This window comes from Notechis scutatus, chromosome Z (genome assembly GCF_049901735.1).
Source record: "Notechis scutatus isolate UNSWTSFEM ecotype Mainland chromosome Z, rNotScu1.2, whole genome shotgun sequence".
NCBI classification, from domain to species: domain Eukaryota; kingdom Metazoa; phylum Chordata; class Lepidosauria; order Squamata; family Elapidae; genus Notechis; species Notechis scutatus.
In genome coordinates, this window is record NC_142025.1 from 58,144,017 (window position 1) to 58,160,898 (window position 16,882).

Here is a 16,882-nt window from a genome sequence, read left to right on the forward strand (position 1 = left end):
CTTTCTGGCAATTCCCCCAAGGTCTGGCTGCACATCGTGGTCTGGTATCTCCAGTCTCCAGAGCCACTCAGGTTCAGCAGTCCCGTCATCCTCCATTCGAGGATTGTGGTCCTCGACTCCCTGGTTGAGGTCACTGGACGATCCCTCACCGACTCCTGGAATGAACCTTGGCTGCCAAGGTCTTCCTGCAATTCAGGTTTTTGGAGACAGGTTACTCGGTGCAGACTTTGGGCCATGCGCCTACCTAGTGCATGATCTCTGCCACCTCTTCTGCCACCCATTGGGTCTTTTTCGGTGACAGAGTGCTGCTGGAGGCTGGGGAGGTCAAAAACAGGCCAGGTGGGGTGTCCATGCAGCCCATTTTGGCTGGTAGAGTCACCATAAGCTGGACCTTTGATACTTCCAGCCAGTCCCATGAGCCAGATTTAAGCACCTTGTGAGCTGGACCATCCCATGCGGGGATTTGTCCCCTGTTTTATAGCATAAATAGCTCCAATTGTTTTCCTTACCTTTATAGACAAAATTTTAATTGTGACATTGAATGAAACCAGATTTTAAGGTGACTGTCAGACTGTGCTCCTTCTAAATCCCAAGAAAGAAATACTCAGACTCCATGCTGTAGAGCAGAATTTATCTTTTACTGGAAAATGAATGGTAGCAAACAGAATCAATTCCGAAACTAAAATATTAGGGTAAAATGCATATACAAAGGGATAGAATTGCTCCCTCCAGAGATCAAATGATTCTTCCAATTAAAACTTCTGAATAGGATCATGTGGTCATCTCTAGGTGATGATGAGGCTACTGTCAGTGACCTTGACATATTTTGATAAAAGTTCGCAGTTGCGCATATAAGAGGACAGAGGTTAGTGAGAAATGGAAAGTTACAACAAAGAATCCCCCTCCCTTTTCTTACCCAGCAAAGGAATGCAAAACACCTCCTGTCTTCTTCCCTTCGAAGATTCCCCCTCCCCCGTTTCATGACAGCCGAAAGAGAAGTAAAAAGCATAGCAAGAACTGAGCCATATTTAGGAGCGGAGATATCTTGATAGGTAGGGATGGATATCTCTTGAGGCTGACAGGTGACATAGTAGAATTATGAAATTTTTGCCATACTTAATTTCATTTTAATTTTGGAATCTATGATTTACTTTTACATTGTAATTAGAGATAAATGTCTGCAATGCAAGATTATATATGATCTATAGAGATTACAAAGAGAAATTAACTTTTGAAACTGTTGAATGAGGTCATTTGGTCTTCTTTTTTAATCTTTCCTGAAATAAGGATATCTTTATCCTTATTTCTGCCACAGTTATAGTTACATAGACCAGGGGTCTCTTTTGCTGGCTGAGGAATTCTGGTAGTTGAAGTCCACAAGTCTTAAAATTGCCAAGGTTGGAGACCCGACACAGACAATTCTAAGGAAATATCTTCTTAATCCTGGATGAGGAAGTTGATGAGGGCAGTTCGAGGAGATAAGAAAAACTTTGTAATTGTTCTTCCTTGAAGGTATTCACTCCCTAGTTCACTTTGAACAACCAGTTCACGTACTACTTCTGCATCTCGGGATACTTGTTGGGGTACTTTAACTTTACCACAGAGTTTATTGTTGATCTGAAGAGAAAGAAAAAAACAAAAGATGAAAACTGAAGAAGGAATCTAACATTTCTTACTTTTGTTTTAGCTTCAGTCAATTTATGTAAGGTAATTCTCAATTAATGACCCTAATAGGGACTGGAATTTCTATCGCTAAGCAAAGTGGTATTTAGGCAAAGCATAATTACTTTGGTAGTTAGATAGTTAGGCAAAGGATATATACATGAAATGCTGGTTCTGTTCTGTTCTAGCTAGGCCCAGTGAACTCCCTTCAGCATAAAAGATTCCACCACCCCGCCACATTTGCCTTCACTTCAGCTTTTCCACCATCCTATCTTCCCCACCATATCCGTCCCCTTGGATGTCATATCCTCCACTGCCACTGCCTACCCCTGCCCTCCTGATTTTTGCCATCTTCTTCCTTCCACTACTATCCTAGGATCTAGACCAGGGGAGTTAAACTCAATTTCATTGAGGACTGCATCAGCATTATAGTTGCCCTCAAAGGGCCAGTACCTGGGTCACCATGACTAGGTGAAACAAGTCAGGATGGAACAAGTTGCAGGATGGAACCCTGACACATCTCTGTAGAGCAAGAGGAAGAGGCAGGGGACCAGCACACCCTGGTCCTGCACGAGGGAAGCTGGTCCTTCTCAAAAGGGAATCCCAGTTTCCAAACATGTGTGATAAGGTTGCTGACCTGGGGCACTCTTCCTGCATGCAGCTTCCCCACCACCCCCTCCTCCTCTCCAGAGATCTGCCAAGGCAGAAGTTGGATTCAGAGGAAACCGCTTCCTGTAAACTTCCTTCTCCGTGTGTCATCCTCTGCTTCCTGTGGGGGCTAGACAAGGCTGGAAAGGGGGATCTGGAGGTTTCCAGCAGAGGAAGGCAATATGAGGGCAAACACCAAAACTTAATCCAACAGAGGAGTTTTGCTGTCCCTCTCAGGCCACGTGGAGGACTCCTGGATGGTGGCATGGGCTGCCCAGAACTCTGGGCTGTGGAGGGCAAGCAACTAGTATGATTCGCGAGCTCCTGGGGCACTGGGACTCCGCAGCCCAGCCCAGCCCTGCTTTTCTGAGAGGGTGCCCAGCTGCACTTACCTCCTCCTTAAGGCTGCTGCTGCTGCTGTGCTCATTCTCCTTGGCCAGGTGGGTGCGGAAGGGTCAGAGGGAGGCTCAGCTTTATAACCAAACAACCTATTCCTCAGCAATAGGATGGGAGACCACCAGGAAAGGCCAGGAGGAGGAGGCAAGGCATGACAAAAGGGCAGCAGGATTGCTGATGGCCAAGTGCTAAGGCAGGACTTTCCTCAGACTCTCTCTCCCTCTCTTTCCAATGTCCTTCCTTCCTTCTTCATTCTCATTCACATCTCATTCCTTCCTTTCTTCTTCCCTCCGTCTCCTTCCTTCACTGCCTCCCTCTTTCTAATTCCCATCTCCTTCTTTCCACTCTTCCTTCCTTCCCTTCCTTCCACCTTCATCTTCTTTCCTTTCTTCCCTTTATCTCCTTCCTACTCCTTCCCCCTTTCCATCTTCCTTCCTCCTTCCCTCCCTCCCTCCTATTGCATTTCTCATTAGGTTAAAGACAAGCCCCTCTTCCCCATCACCCACTCCTCCCTCCTTGCTGCGCTATCAACTGGTTAACCTGCCTGCATATTCTGACATAGCTGGTTAATCTGCCTGCATATTCTGACGTAGACAACTTTGAGAGATTGAGTCTGTACCATCTTGAAGACATATTTGTCTGAAAAGTCTTTTAGAGGACAGCCTAATATAAACGAAGGGAAATGTTTCTAATGACAACCATTGGTCTACCCTCCTGTTTGAAAGGCAAGCATTCACATATCTTATATATATATATTTTCTGAGGTTCTTGCGGGTATTTGTATGTGGATCTTTGGTTATTCGGGTTTTCTCCCGCGTAAGATTGGAAGTATCTAGGCAACGTTTCGATGAAGTCTCATTCATCATCTTCAGGCTTGTGTCTTCTGCTCTGTGCTTCTCAGAGTGATGTGAGCTTGCAGCTGCATCTTCCTTTTAACTGCTAGTGGGGTGTGACTTGATTGGGTGGGGGCTTGGCTGTGTTCTGATTGGGTGGGGTGTGTTCTCATTGGTTGGGGGTTTGGCGGTGTTCTGATTGGCTGGAGGTGTGTTCTGTTCAGGTGGGGGCTTGGTTGTGCTCAGGTTAGTCTTAGTTGCTGGGGGATTTGAGCTGGTGAGCTGTGATCTTGCTGTTTGGCTTCGAGTTCGTGGTCGTGCCGCATCTTCATGGTGGGGGTCAGTTCGCTTCATGTATGGCTCGGAGGGGTTTGAAGTGGGTAGTGATGCAGCTGCAGTGCTGCTTCTGGTCCGTGGTCGTGTCTCATCTTCTGTGTGGGTGTGAGTCTGCTTTTTACGTGGAAGTGTGGTGGTGGCATCTTGTGTGGCCCTCATGGGTGTGGGTCTGGTGTCATTTTTCATGTTACGTACTCGCCTGTTCATGAGGGCGGGTTTCCAAATGGCTGGTAGGCGGGAGGTGTCATCTCTTTTATTCATGCTGTGTGGGCGTTTTCTATCTCTATGGCTTCTCTGATTATTCTGTTGTTGAAGTGTTCGGTTTTGGCGATAGTTCTGGTATTTTTTAAAGTCAATCTCATGTCCTGTGGCTTTGAGGTGTTGGACCAGGAAAGAGGTCGGTTCTTCTTTTTGATTGAGTTCTTATGTTCTTCAATGCGTGCACTTATTCTTCTGTTAGTTTGTCCAATGTATGTGGTGGGGCAGGCGGTGCAAGGGATTTCGTATACTCCTTGGTTTTCTAACTCGATTTTGTCTTTAGGGTTTCTTAGGATGGTGGATATTTTTCTGTTTGTGCAGAATGCTGTTTTAATGTTGTGTTTTTGGAGGATCTTGCTGATTTTGTCTGTAGTGCCTCATTTATTATCTTTTATTTTATAAGATAAAAAATAAAATAGACTGTTTTTTATTTATTTTGTAAAATGAATTTGTATAGTTATTTATTTTAGTCTCATTTCATCTATAAAATTATTTTTTGAAAAAAGCTTTGCAATAAAGTCTGGAGCTACAGTTACATAGATGTGTCTTTCATTATGTCTACTGCACAAATCCAAAATTTGTGGCAACTTTTATTATACCATTTTCAGTAGGTTGGCTAAACTGTTAGCTAAATATGATCAGGGATAGAACCAACATCAAATGGAAATAATGGGGTATGTTATGCCAACTCAGACCAAATTACAATTGTCTAGGAAAGCAACATATCATTAGCCTGGGATACCAGATAAGTAGAGAGTTGTAGCCTAGAATACCAATTCCTTTTTGGAACCTTGTTAAAATCAATATTTGGATTTTCCTATTTGTCATGTGTGAAGAAAGAAGTCTAATCTTGTGTATGCTGCCAAAAAAGCAATTTGTACCAGATCCCATTGCCCACTCATAAAATGGAGACCTGTACTACTTCAAATTTTACAACTCTCAGTATTTCATTTGTTGCCCATCCAGGAATAACACTGGTGTCAAAGGGGAACTCTGTGTAAAGGTAGTCTTCACTTACCCATTCAACAATTCAACATTGCAACAGTACTGAATGAATGGTATTTATAACTGATGCTGAATCATGTGATTATGATTTGGGCATTTGGCAATAGGCTTACACTTAATGCTTGAAGCATAGCTGCATGATTGTCATTTGAAATCTTTCCAGCTGACAAAATTAATAGGGGATTGAGGAACCCAATTGCATCCTATAAGTGAAGAACTACTGGAACAAACTCTCTTCCCTCACCATAATAGATTGAAACAACCAATAGTGCAGTTGTTCGATTCCTTACTTTGTTGATTATTTCAGTCTGTTATAGTGAGGGAGGAAAGTCTCTCCCAACAGTTCTTCACTAATCAAAACAACCTTCCCTCAAAAGCACATCTAAGCACTTCCTTGGTGTTCGCAAGCCAATGCTCTGAGATTTCTCACATGAAGTGACTGCAGCAAATCTGTGACTTTGTTAGCAGAGTGCTGTACACAACACACAATGATGATGCCTCTCTAAAAATGCCCTAAACAGAGCTTCTGAATAAGTCTGTTGCTGGATACTTTGTGTCAAGATTGAACCACTTTGCTTCTTTCAAACCATAATGATTTTCTTCAAACTTGCCAATGAATTGGGGGGAAGGAAGGGAGAAATGGAATGCCTAGAATGTACGAGGAGATTGTGAGAGCATAGAAATCATCAAGGTCACCACTGAGCTGTTGGAGAAAGAGATAGATTGTTCCCATAACAAATGGACGTCTCATAATTGGACAATGTGATCACCCAGAGATGGGGAGAAGGGGAAGCTATTTTTTTAACTAGGCAAGCATTTGCATGGGGAAACCAGAGCTGGTTTTGCTTGTTCAGTACCAATATGGTATATCCAATAAAGTTTTACTTTTGGGAATTCAAAGCTCTTGAGAGTGTTTCCTTGTTTTGGGTTCACTGGTTGACATTAAACCAGCTTTCCCTAACTTAACGCAGCCTACTTGGATGCCTCAGAGAGAGCTGTAACCTAACAATGTCTGGAACAGAGCAAAAAACTGAAGCTGTAGCAAAACCTAGATTACTGCCTCCTTGGGAGGCACTGGCAGCCACCAAAGAGGGCTCCACAATGCAGACGGTGATGACCTGAGCAAGGTGACAATGGAGAAGACGGAAAAGCCATCTGTGCGTGAGGAAGGAGTCATGGCTGGATCCACTTGTGATGGTCAAGAGGAGTTGGGAAGGATCCATTTGTGATGGCTGAGAGGAGTGGGGAAAGCAGCTGAATTGGAGTTCCCCTTGGTCCTGCCCAAAGTAGTGACAGGGTAAATGGAAGGCCCAGAGGCTGCAGAATGGAAAGAATCGGGGGAGTGAAAATTCTTAACAGAATGGCTGTAGTTCTTCTGTGAAGCAACTGTGCGAAAGTTTTATCAGAATGGAAATATGGAAACCAGCATCTATGAAATCATCAGTCCCAGAAGCAAGTCTTGGGACGAGCCAACTGTTGGTGACCCTGTCCCTCTCTCCATCCCAACTGGGGAGTATGGCACAAGGAGCTGTGGTTCCCCAAGGGGTGGCTGCTGTCCCTCCTGCAGCTGCGGGAGAAGCCCAGGGGATCCCTGCAGTGTTAGGAGCCTAGGCTCAAGCAGTCCCAAAGGCAGTGGGGCTGTCACTGGGCTATGTGCTGGTTTGGGATACCAAGAGCCCCACCTCTGAAAGCCATGTTTGATATGGCCAGAGAGGCTAGCCTACTTCCTGAACCAGCTGTGGAACTATTTGAAATGATAGGGAGCAATGCACCTGGATGAAGTTGCCCGAGTGAACACGATCACTTCAAATCTAGAAGACAAGGCAGATTGGGTGATGTACCTCCACAATGAAGGGGAAGCAGAGTTGGCAAATGTGGATGCCTTCCTGGAGGAGCTTCAAGCCAGGTTTGGAGACCTTGCACAAGCCACACAAGTGGAATCCAGGATACATGCCATAAGACAAAGGAGTAAGTCAGAATACATTTGGGAGTTCTGCAGCTTGGCTGGGAAGTTGACAGGAATGCTTGCTAGTCTACCACTTCCAAGACAGATTAAACAAGGAGCTATACCAGCTAGCAACCACAGTGGATCTAGACCTGTTGGGAATACTGACAACATGTGGCTAATGAGGCTTGGCCCCGACTAGGCCAAGAGAGACATCAATGTGCAAGGGACCAACAGCTCCTCCTGCTACCCCAAAGAGAGCCCATGGTGCCTGCTTCTGATGTGAAAAAGAAAGTCATTGAGCAGCTAATTGCCCATGGCAATGCCAAAGGGTGCGAGCTAGCCAAAGGCCAAGAAGGCACTGAGGAAGGGAAAGGAGAAGATGTGGGTGGTGCAGTTGGTTGTGAAGGTTTCTTCCCCCTCCAGTGAGGGGGAAGGAACTCCAATCCCCAGCAAGCACAACCTGTTCTTCTACAAGAGTGATAGTGAAGGGGAGGAAAATCCAATGATAAGTGGAATCCTTGCCCCTTTGACTGCCCGGGTGCCCCACTCAGGAGTGAGGGGGGCCTTCAGGGCCCTGGTAGACTCAGGTTGCACCCATTGCTTGGTTAGCCTATGAAACTGTGGAAAAGATGGGACTGAGACTGAAAAAATCAGTTTGAGCAAGTTGATGGCTCCCTTACTGGGGTTGCCTGCTATGTGCAAAACATAACCAGTAACCCTGAAAGCAGGGAGCCAATGAGGAAACTACCTGGTTCATAGTAACCCCAAAACTGGCAGAGACCATGATATTGGGGTTGGCATGGCTGAAGAAGTAGAATCCAGATGTTGACTAAAGGACAACAGTTGGTGCTGGAGGAGTATAGTGGGCAGATTGCAACGCATGGGGGGATACGCAAAGGTAGCGAAACACCATTGGTGGGGAGGGGAAAGATAGAACCAATCCATGCACTAGCTAAGAGTGGCTAAGGGGAAGGGCCATCCCAAAGGAATACGAAGACCTAGCTGAAGCATTCAGCAAGCAGGAATCAGATGTACTTCCTCACCATCACCCCACTAACTGTGCCATTGAAATATTGTCAAAGGAGAAATTACCCAAACCAAAGATGTACTCATGACCCCAAGAGAAATGGAGGAGATCAGGAACTTTGAGGATAAAAACCTAGTTAAGGGCTTTGTACAACTGGCGAAATCTAGGATGGTAGCTCCAGTACTCTTCAAAGAAAAGAAAGATGGGTCTTTGAGTTTATATATAGATTTACAGGGCATCAATGGTGTCTGTGTGGAAAACATGTACTCCTTCCCCTTATGAAAGACATGCTGGGATACCTGGCCAAGGGAAGGGTGTTCATCAAGCTGGACTTAAGAGAAGCCTAATACTGAGTGAGAATAAAAGAGGGTGATGAGTGGAAAACCACTTTCAATTATCTCTTAGGGGATTTCAAATTCTGGGTGATGTCTTTCAAATTGCAGGGAGCACCTGTGGTGTCCACGCAACTAATCAATGAAGAATTGTATGAGCACCTGTGTTAGGGGACTTTGGTGTACCTGAATGACATACCCTTTTATTTTGCAACAATGGAAGACCATGCAAAGTTAGTGCTAAGCAAACTATTGAAAGCCAAGCTCTATGCTAAACTATCCTAGTGCGACTTCCACAAAACCAGTTTAGAGTACTTGGGGCATCGTGTGTCCAATGAGGGGGTGGAGATGGACCCCGAAAATGTGAAAGCCAACCTCGAGTGGGAAGCACACACACCCTTCCGGACTAGGAAGGAACTGCAGTTTTGGGGGCTTTGTCACCCAAACTAGGCAGCTAACTAGGCAGCAGTTGTAGTAGCCCAAGATGAAGGCAGATGTGGAGGACTATGTAAAGGGTTGTGCTACTTGCGCCACTATGAAGAGACCTGGGAAATCCCTAGGCCTCTTCCAACAAGTGGCTGACCCTGGGAATAAATTGCCATGAATTTCATAGTTGAGCCCTCAGAGAGTGGCAGAAACACAGTTATTTGGAATGCGTTTGATCTATTTTCAAAATAAGCCCATTTCATAGCCTGTTTGGGGTTGCCCTCAGCCATAAAACTAGCCAAGATGTTTATAAAGCAGATATATAGGCTACATGGGGTGCCCTACAGAATTATTTCAAATGGGGAGTCCAGTTCATGGCTAGGTTCTGGAGTGAGTTCCTATGGGAGATAGGGTCCACCCAGGGGCTCAGCTCAGTTTTTCATCCAAGCATGAATGCGGAATGAGCGAACGCCATGGTAGAAGAGTACTTTAGGTGTTATGTAGACTACTAGCAGACTAACTGGGCAGAATTGCTGTCTTTTGCAACAACGCGGTGCACAGTAGCACTGGTTTGATCCCTTTCCAGGTCACCAGCAACATGAAATCTGTCCCTATGAACCTCCCTCCTCCATGTCCCTGAATGAATGGATGGAATAATTAAAACAGGAGTGGGAAGACACACAGCAAGCCTTAGTCGAAGCAGCAAAAAACTACAAAAAGCAAGCCAATAAACACCATTCCCCTCACCCTCCTTTCCAGGTCAGAGACAACATATACTTGCCAATAAAGTATCTGAAATTAAGGTTGCCAAGTAAGAAACTGGGTCTGAATTCATAGGGCCTTTCCCAATAGTGAAAGTGATAAACCCTGTAACTGTTCTGCTTAGACTCTCATGCTTGCTAGGGAAAGTGCATCCAGTATTTCATAGCAGCCTGTTAAAGCTGGGTGCAAACTCCCAGGTAAGACCGATAGACTGGGCAGCCCCGAAGCCCATCATAGTGCAGGGAGAAACCCACTATGAGGTTAAAAAAACCTTAGACTCATGTATGCATTGGGGTCACTTGCAATACCTAGTGTCAACTCGCAAAACTTTCCTGACCTGCTCCTGAGTTGCCATAGGCAGGGGAATGGGAATCGTGCCTCACACCTGCATCAAGAAATTCACACCTCAGTCAAAACAAGACACAGCTTAGCCAGCCGAAGCCAAAACTATCTCCACAGAGACGTGCAAAAGCTGGAGGGAGGGACTTCTACGACCCGCAAAATTGCTTTGTTGGGGAATGTGACTGGTGACACACTTTGAGGGGGAGGGAGAAACAGGGTTAGAGGCAAGGTGCGATTGGGTGAAGCCAGAGCTGGCTTCAACAAGATAGTGCTGACATGGTGCTTCTAATAAACAACTGGATTTTTCTTGCTAAATGGCTTGGAACTCTTAATTTTATTAGGGCATTGGTTGGAATTCTGGCACCTATTCCACTGGAAGGGATACCCCTCTCTGAAGCACCTGGGTAAAAAGCTGGGATGTAAAAGCTGATAGGTTAATTAAGCAGTTCCATGACAAGTACCCTCACAAGCCTAAGGGACCAGCTGGGGGAGGGAAGGGGAGGTTGAAGATGATGCAGATTAAACTCCCTTTAATTTTCTTTTGCAGGAGGTCCTCTTCAATTGAGGGGGGGCAGCCTGTCAGCCCAGAAGCCATTTTGAGCTGAAACCATTTTGGGAGTGTCTTCAGGGCTACCATAGCAAGGGTGGTTGGAGCTGTGAGAACATAAGAGGGGAAATAGAGATAGCTGAGGATGTGTAGCCAAAAGAACATTCTTTCCTGTGGGAGCCAAGGATGCTTCACCAGGATGCATGGACCAAAGCCAGCCAGGATGGTGGGTATGACCTGGTTGGACCATGTGATGAATGTATGACCTGGGGGAAAAGAACTTGGGGGTTTGATTTGGGTGGGGAAAACCTCGGGTCCTTCAGAGTCAGGTTTTCCCAGATGTGCCTATATGACACGCCTAATAAATCTATACTTTGAGGAATATGCCTGCCTTGGAGTTTTGATTCCATTGAGTGCGTTAACTGGAACCCTGACAGTGTCAGGCATACTTTACACTAGAATTTCCTTCTGTAGAAGGTATATAAATATAAAGGACAGATCTATGTCTCTACATGCTTGAATGTTTACTTATCTCCATCACGTGACATATTTCTTGTAAGCGGACAAAACAAAAATGACTGACTAAAAGATGCGTTGTTCTGAAGGGACAAAATATTAAACACAGATTGCACAGGTGTACATATATGTAAATATATTCTATATCTATTTGGGTAAGAAAGTATATTTAAAAAGTAACTTCACTCATTATTACAGTTTTCTCTCTACACCTTGCTTTACATTCTGTGCTGTTGACCTTCTACATCAGGGCTGTCAAACTCCTAGCCCACGGGCCGGATGCGTCATGCGCTGGCCATGCCAATGCCTGATTTAGTGAAGTGGAAAAAAGTCCTGATATGTCACATAATGCTGCCATGACGACATGAGCTTGACACCCCGTTTCTAAGTGATGTCCCCCAAACAGCTCCTAAAATCATAAAAATAAGAAATACTTTCCAAAAATGTTTTGCATTTTGAATTTGCATTTAGGTACTTTACTAAACCTATTACTGCAGGGAGATACATTTTCATATTAATGCAACTTAAAAAAATAATATGCAGTAGTCAGAAAACAATAAATAGTTATTTAAGGCAATGGATTTTTAAGCACTCCTCACTCTCCTGAGCTTTAGCGGAAACATATATTTTGGGAGGTAACAAAGTCTAGTGGTCTCTATTCCAATCTGTCTGCTTAGCTTCAACAATTTGACAGTACTACGGTAAATTTTCTAAGACAACGAGCAACAAAACATATGTCCACATACTTCCCCACTTAATTTGAGGTGGTGAGTATTCAAGAATATTACACATAACTTGTTGGTCACTCTTAAAGTAAAAATACATTTACTCACCAGTACTGACACTTCTACTATGTCTGGCAGTTGAAAATATTCAGGATCTACAGTGGGCCAAGGCTGCTGCAGTACATCCATGTCCCAGTGATGATGAGTACACAGTTTGTCTGGAACATGTGATACTCCTGAAATGCAGTATCAATAGATTACTTACATTTAGGGAAACATATTTACAGTTTGTTTACTTATGTTTTTCAGATGCTAGAGTGAAAATGCTGATAGTTGTTTTATATTGATGGACCAAAAACTGAACATTCAAAGAGTATAAGATTACCATACATTTAAAAAGTAGGAGGTGAAAAAAATATAGAAACATTTTACCATTAGAAAATCACACATTTAGTTGATGACACTGTGTTTTTAAAAAAAGATTATAAAACATAACCACTAGATTTAATCCTAGAAGATAAGAAAATATGCATTCCTAAATTTACTTTCTCAGAGATATGGGATTAAATTAAATGGTATAAAAAGAGGCAAACTGCAGACCCAATACCTTATTTGGAGCTCTCAAGAAAGAGAGGGACCAAAAATGTGGACCATTTTTGCTTTTTAAAAAAAGTTTTGGAATATTTCATAGATTTAATGATTGTCTTAAGCCTTGTAGATTGTCTTCAGCCTTGCACAGCACTTAAAGAACAAAAAATCAACTAGAACAATAGAGGCAATTTTCCCCGTTCCTTTAAGATTCTGCAAGGGTTAAAGCATTAATTTTACTACTTCTGCAATCCAGAAGGAAAGATTAAAAGACGATGTCTTTCTATCTCCTTTTTTTGGCCCTTTCTCTCCTTTTCTTTTTAAACTATTATTTCATAGTACAGGCAATAAAAGGAAAAAGATTAAGGATAACCAGTTGGAATATTAGCAAAACTGAGGAAATTAGAGGCAGGATCCCATGTTAGGACATCCCTTTGGATTTGAGCACTCTGTGCCCCCACAGAAGGGAATTCAAACAATTCCATGCCTATGTGCCTTTAATAATGGAAGAACTATTTGCCTATATTATCAAAAAGTACTTTAAATATAAATTACTTCAGAAATATAAAGAATTTATTTCTTGTTAATTACTTTAACCTTTTAATTTAAAAGGTATGTTTCTCAACTTATTTTCTTTTAACCCCCTCCAAAACAGCTAGGGCTTCTTTTTGGGAGGGTATTATTCCCCCCCCCCATGTACCGGTATGAGGCAGACGGCGGGACAAGCGGTCCCTTGTGCCAGCTTCCCTAAGGGTTGCAGCAGGCCATCTCACCATCCATGAAACAGCTGTTTTGCAGTCACCGCTCAGGCCATCTTCAACAAGCATGGCCACTTTTGCAGCTGATTGTTGGCCACAAAAGCAGCAGGAGGCCAAGCAAAGCACTCCATGCACTTCGCACCCTCCTTATCTAACCATAATGGTCACAGCAGGCAATTCCATCCACGGAACAGCTGCCTCGTGAGTACCTCTCCAGCCTCCTCCTCCAGCAAACGAAATGTTACCGCAGCTGCAGAGGTCTCCTTGTGCAACACTCTGCCACAGCTTCGGAGCAAACCTCTTTCTTTCCTGCACAAGACTGGAGGCTCTGAAGTCATGGAGGGAGTGTTTTTTGAGGTGCGTCTGTCCTATCTTTGAAAGGACAATGTGCAGGAAATCTCCCCCTTGTAGATTGTCCTTTCAAAGAGGAGTTTCACCATGACAAAGAGGTGACAGGAGGCATCGGGTTGGGCTTTCTTTGCGAGGGGAACAATCTGGCAAGTGAGAGATATTGTATCCCAGGATTGCAACACTGAAGGCTCGGCAGGAAAATGGGGAGTGGGATTTTCCTGCTTATCCTCCTTTTCTCAATCTGTGCTGCCCGACGCAGAGCTGATAAGAGAACTGCAGCGCCTGCTAGGGCCTGAAGAGTGCTGGGCTCAGCATAGCTGTAAGCCTGATGCCTACAGCACTGAATAGGTATGTAGGCCAGTGCTCAGCAGCCCAAAGGTGGCAGCAGGCAAGACAGCACGGACAGCACGGCTCCTCATGGGATCTGCCACAGCCAAGAAGTGTCCCAGCAGCAGCTGGGCCAGCAGGAAGGGTGGGTGAGAAGCTCCCTACCAGCCAGGCACTGAAACTCCGCTACTGCTACTGGGGAGGGGGGTGGAGAGAGAGAGAGATCTGATCCAACCTTGGAGGGCTATGGTGATGTGTGCTCTCTCTCTCTCTCTCTCTCTCTCTCTCTCTCTCTCACACACACACACACACACACACACACACACACACACACACAGAGAGAGAGAGAGAGAGACAGGTCCCTCACCTCCCCACAGCCCCTCCAAGGCAGCCACATCCCTTCACTAACCTGCTTTCCAGCTCCATTCTACACTGCACATGCAGGGCAAGAAGTCTGTGGGATTATGGTAAAAAAAATAGTTGAGATCTTCCAACTTGATGAGTTTTTTTTTTTCATGAGAAGTTGGAAGGTCTGAATTATGGTTTTTTTTTAAAAAAACCAAAGTCCCACAGACTTCTTGTCCTGCATGCACAGAGGAGAACAGAACTGGAAAGCAGGTTAGTGAAGGGATGTGGCTGCCTTGGAGGGGTAGGGGTGTGAGAGAGACGTGTGTGTGTGTGTGTGTGTGTGTGTGTGTGTGTGTGTAAAAGAGAGAGAGAGAGAGAGAGAGAGAGAGAGAGAGAGAGGGAGGGAGGGGAGGGAGGAGGGGGAAAAGAGGGGATGTCATGCGATCCCAAATAAAGAACAATCAGTAGAAAATGCGGCGGGGGGGGATTTTCCTGTAGACCATTCTTTCTTTGGGATTGCAGCAAAGACGCACATCCCAGGAAGGCAATGCTGAAGCTTCAGATGGAGCATTTTGGGGACATGTGTCTGTTCTGCGATCCCAATTGGTGGGAAAAGGGGGGGAGGAATTTTCCTGTGCAATCCTGCGCAGGGAAGGAGGAGGTTTGCTCCAAAACTCTGGCAAGCATTGTACTGGGAGACCTCCTCGGGTAATATCGATATTGAATTGCACATCTTGCTCCAGTGAGAGGGGTGTAGGCAGGAGGCTCAGCAGCCATGGAAGATGGTATTTCGGGATGCAAAGGAGGAAGGGGTTATTTCTACCCTCTCCTGCTGCAGGGCCACTGTGGAACTTGTGCAGGGCAGTGCGACTGCTGGCAAAGGGACCCTGGCAGGCAGGCAGCTGGGGAGGTGATCTGGAGATCTGGGCTGAGTTGCCTGGCCCTTGCTGGCTCAGCTGATCTGTGGGCTGCAATTAAGGGGGCGAGCCTCCATGAGATGACTGGAGAAGAGAAAGGCTGTTTTCTGTGCTGGCCACACACACAACCCTTCACTAGGGCTTATTTTTGGGGGCAGGGCTTGTATTAGACCCACCCCAAAAATCAGGCTAGGACTTATTTTGGGGGTAGGTCTTATTTTGGGGAAAATATGCTACAACTTGGCTATAAACACACATAATTTAAATGCTGAATACTGTAGTAACAGTTTATAAATAAGTCAAATGAGAATGAAAAAAAGTGTAATCAATAGCTCAACTTCCAGAACATTAAAATAAAATATAGGTTAAATAATATGGAAAAAGTCTGGTAGAGATTAATCTAATTCAACCTAGTGGACTATAAAATAAATTAGTTGGTGAATAAAAAGTATATCTTCTGGTGAACCACAGATTGATTAGTAGTAGATTGTCAAAGAAGGCTGATTGCTTGGTAGCATGACTCATCAACCCGAAATCTTAAATTATACTGCTGTAATGAATCCTAGTGTTGTACTCCAACCCAATTGTTTCTTAATTCTCGGTGTATTTTTTTTCTTACCATGTTTCAATTAGTGGATTTGGCAGTTCTCCTTTTTTTTAGAAAGAGATTCTACAAGTTTATGGTTTGTAAGTCACCTTATCAGGGAGATGGGCTGCATCTATATTTAATAAATAATTTTGATAAAGTTTGACCACCATCTAATTCACATAAATTCCCTTAGTTTCCAATTTTGTCGATGTGCTGGAAATTTGTTTGGATATAATTGTGCAGTAAACATTTCTCAGCCACAAAATAATATTAAGACAGAATGACATTCATCTTGAAAGTAGTGCTGAAAAACCTAATATGAGATACATATTCTTTCTGTTTGTGATTTCTCTAATGCAACTGATTTTTAAATATAATTCGCAATTTGTACTGGAAAAAAACTAGTTGGATAAAACTTCATGCAGAGCTGTAATTCTTTCTAACTGCTTCCAAGGGCTATTCAAAGCCATAAATCACTTTGCACTAATTCACAGTAGAAAAGTAGGGGGGGAAATATTGCTATTTTTTTTCTTCAAAAAGTCAGAAAGAAATAATTGAACAGAAGAAATATAAGTAGAATTTATTTTGTCTTGTACATTTTATCTTGTTTATAAACCAAAAGCCTGGTTTATTGTTTTTATTCAACTATATTATATACCATGTGAAATTAAAGAATTACAGATTTGTTACTTGCTAATAGCTATTCTTCCCTCATGAAAAACAGTACATGTGACAATTTTTAGCACAATCTATGCCTCATAAACAATAGCCCTGTGGACAGACTCCTTCCAAACAGTATACATTTTAAGCTTCTTCTTTTAAAAAAAATATTTTTATTAAATGTATTTCATCATATTATATCACTTTTACAATCTTTGCAGCATTCCAGCATTGCTGATATTCATACACACACACACACACACACACACACACACACACACACACACACACACACAATCAATTACATTCCTTTTTCTTCCTTTAACTATAATACATTGCCATTAAGTTTAATATATTTCTTCAAATACCTTTATATTTAATTTTATTTCCATGTGTCCCCTCTTTCCTTTAATTCTAATGTTAGCCTATCCATCTCCGAACAATCTAACACTTTTTTATTACCATTCCCTCAGAGGGCATGCTGTCCTGTTTCCAGTTTTGCACAAACGCAATTCTGGCTGCAGTCATTATATGCAATATAATATATTGAATTTTCTTACTATAGTTTCCTCTTATTATCC

At 43.6% G+C, this 16,882-nt stretch overlaps 1 protein-coding gene across 5 annotated transcripts in view; it reads right to left on the minus strand.

Moving 5' to 3' along the window:
- Window positions 1-1,087: 1,087 nt before the first annotated feature.
- LARS2 (leucyl-tRNA synthetase 2, mitochondrial) overlaps window positions 1,088-16,882 on the minus strand; it is a 185,223-nt gene continuing 169,428 nt past the window's right edge. For 3 of the 5 annotated variants that reach the window (XM_087945571.1, XM_087945569.1, XM_087945570.1), the window contains 2 exons: window positions 11,872-11,999; window positions 1,312-1,617 (listed from right to left, as the gene is read on the minus strand). In XM_087945571.1, coding sequence (XP_087801697.1) covers window positions 1,438-1,617; window positions 11,872-11,999 — 308 coding nt within the window. In that variant the 3' untranslated portion in view covers window positions 1,312-1,437. Of the gene's footprint in view, window positions 1,618-11,871; window positions 12,000-16,882 lie in introns of all 5 variants that reach the window. The other 2 variants (XM_087945568.1, XM_026678478.2) reach the window with 1 other exon arrangement.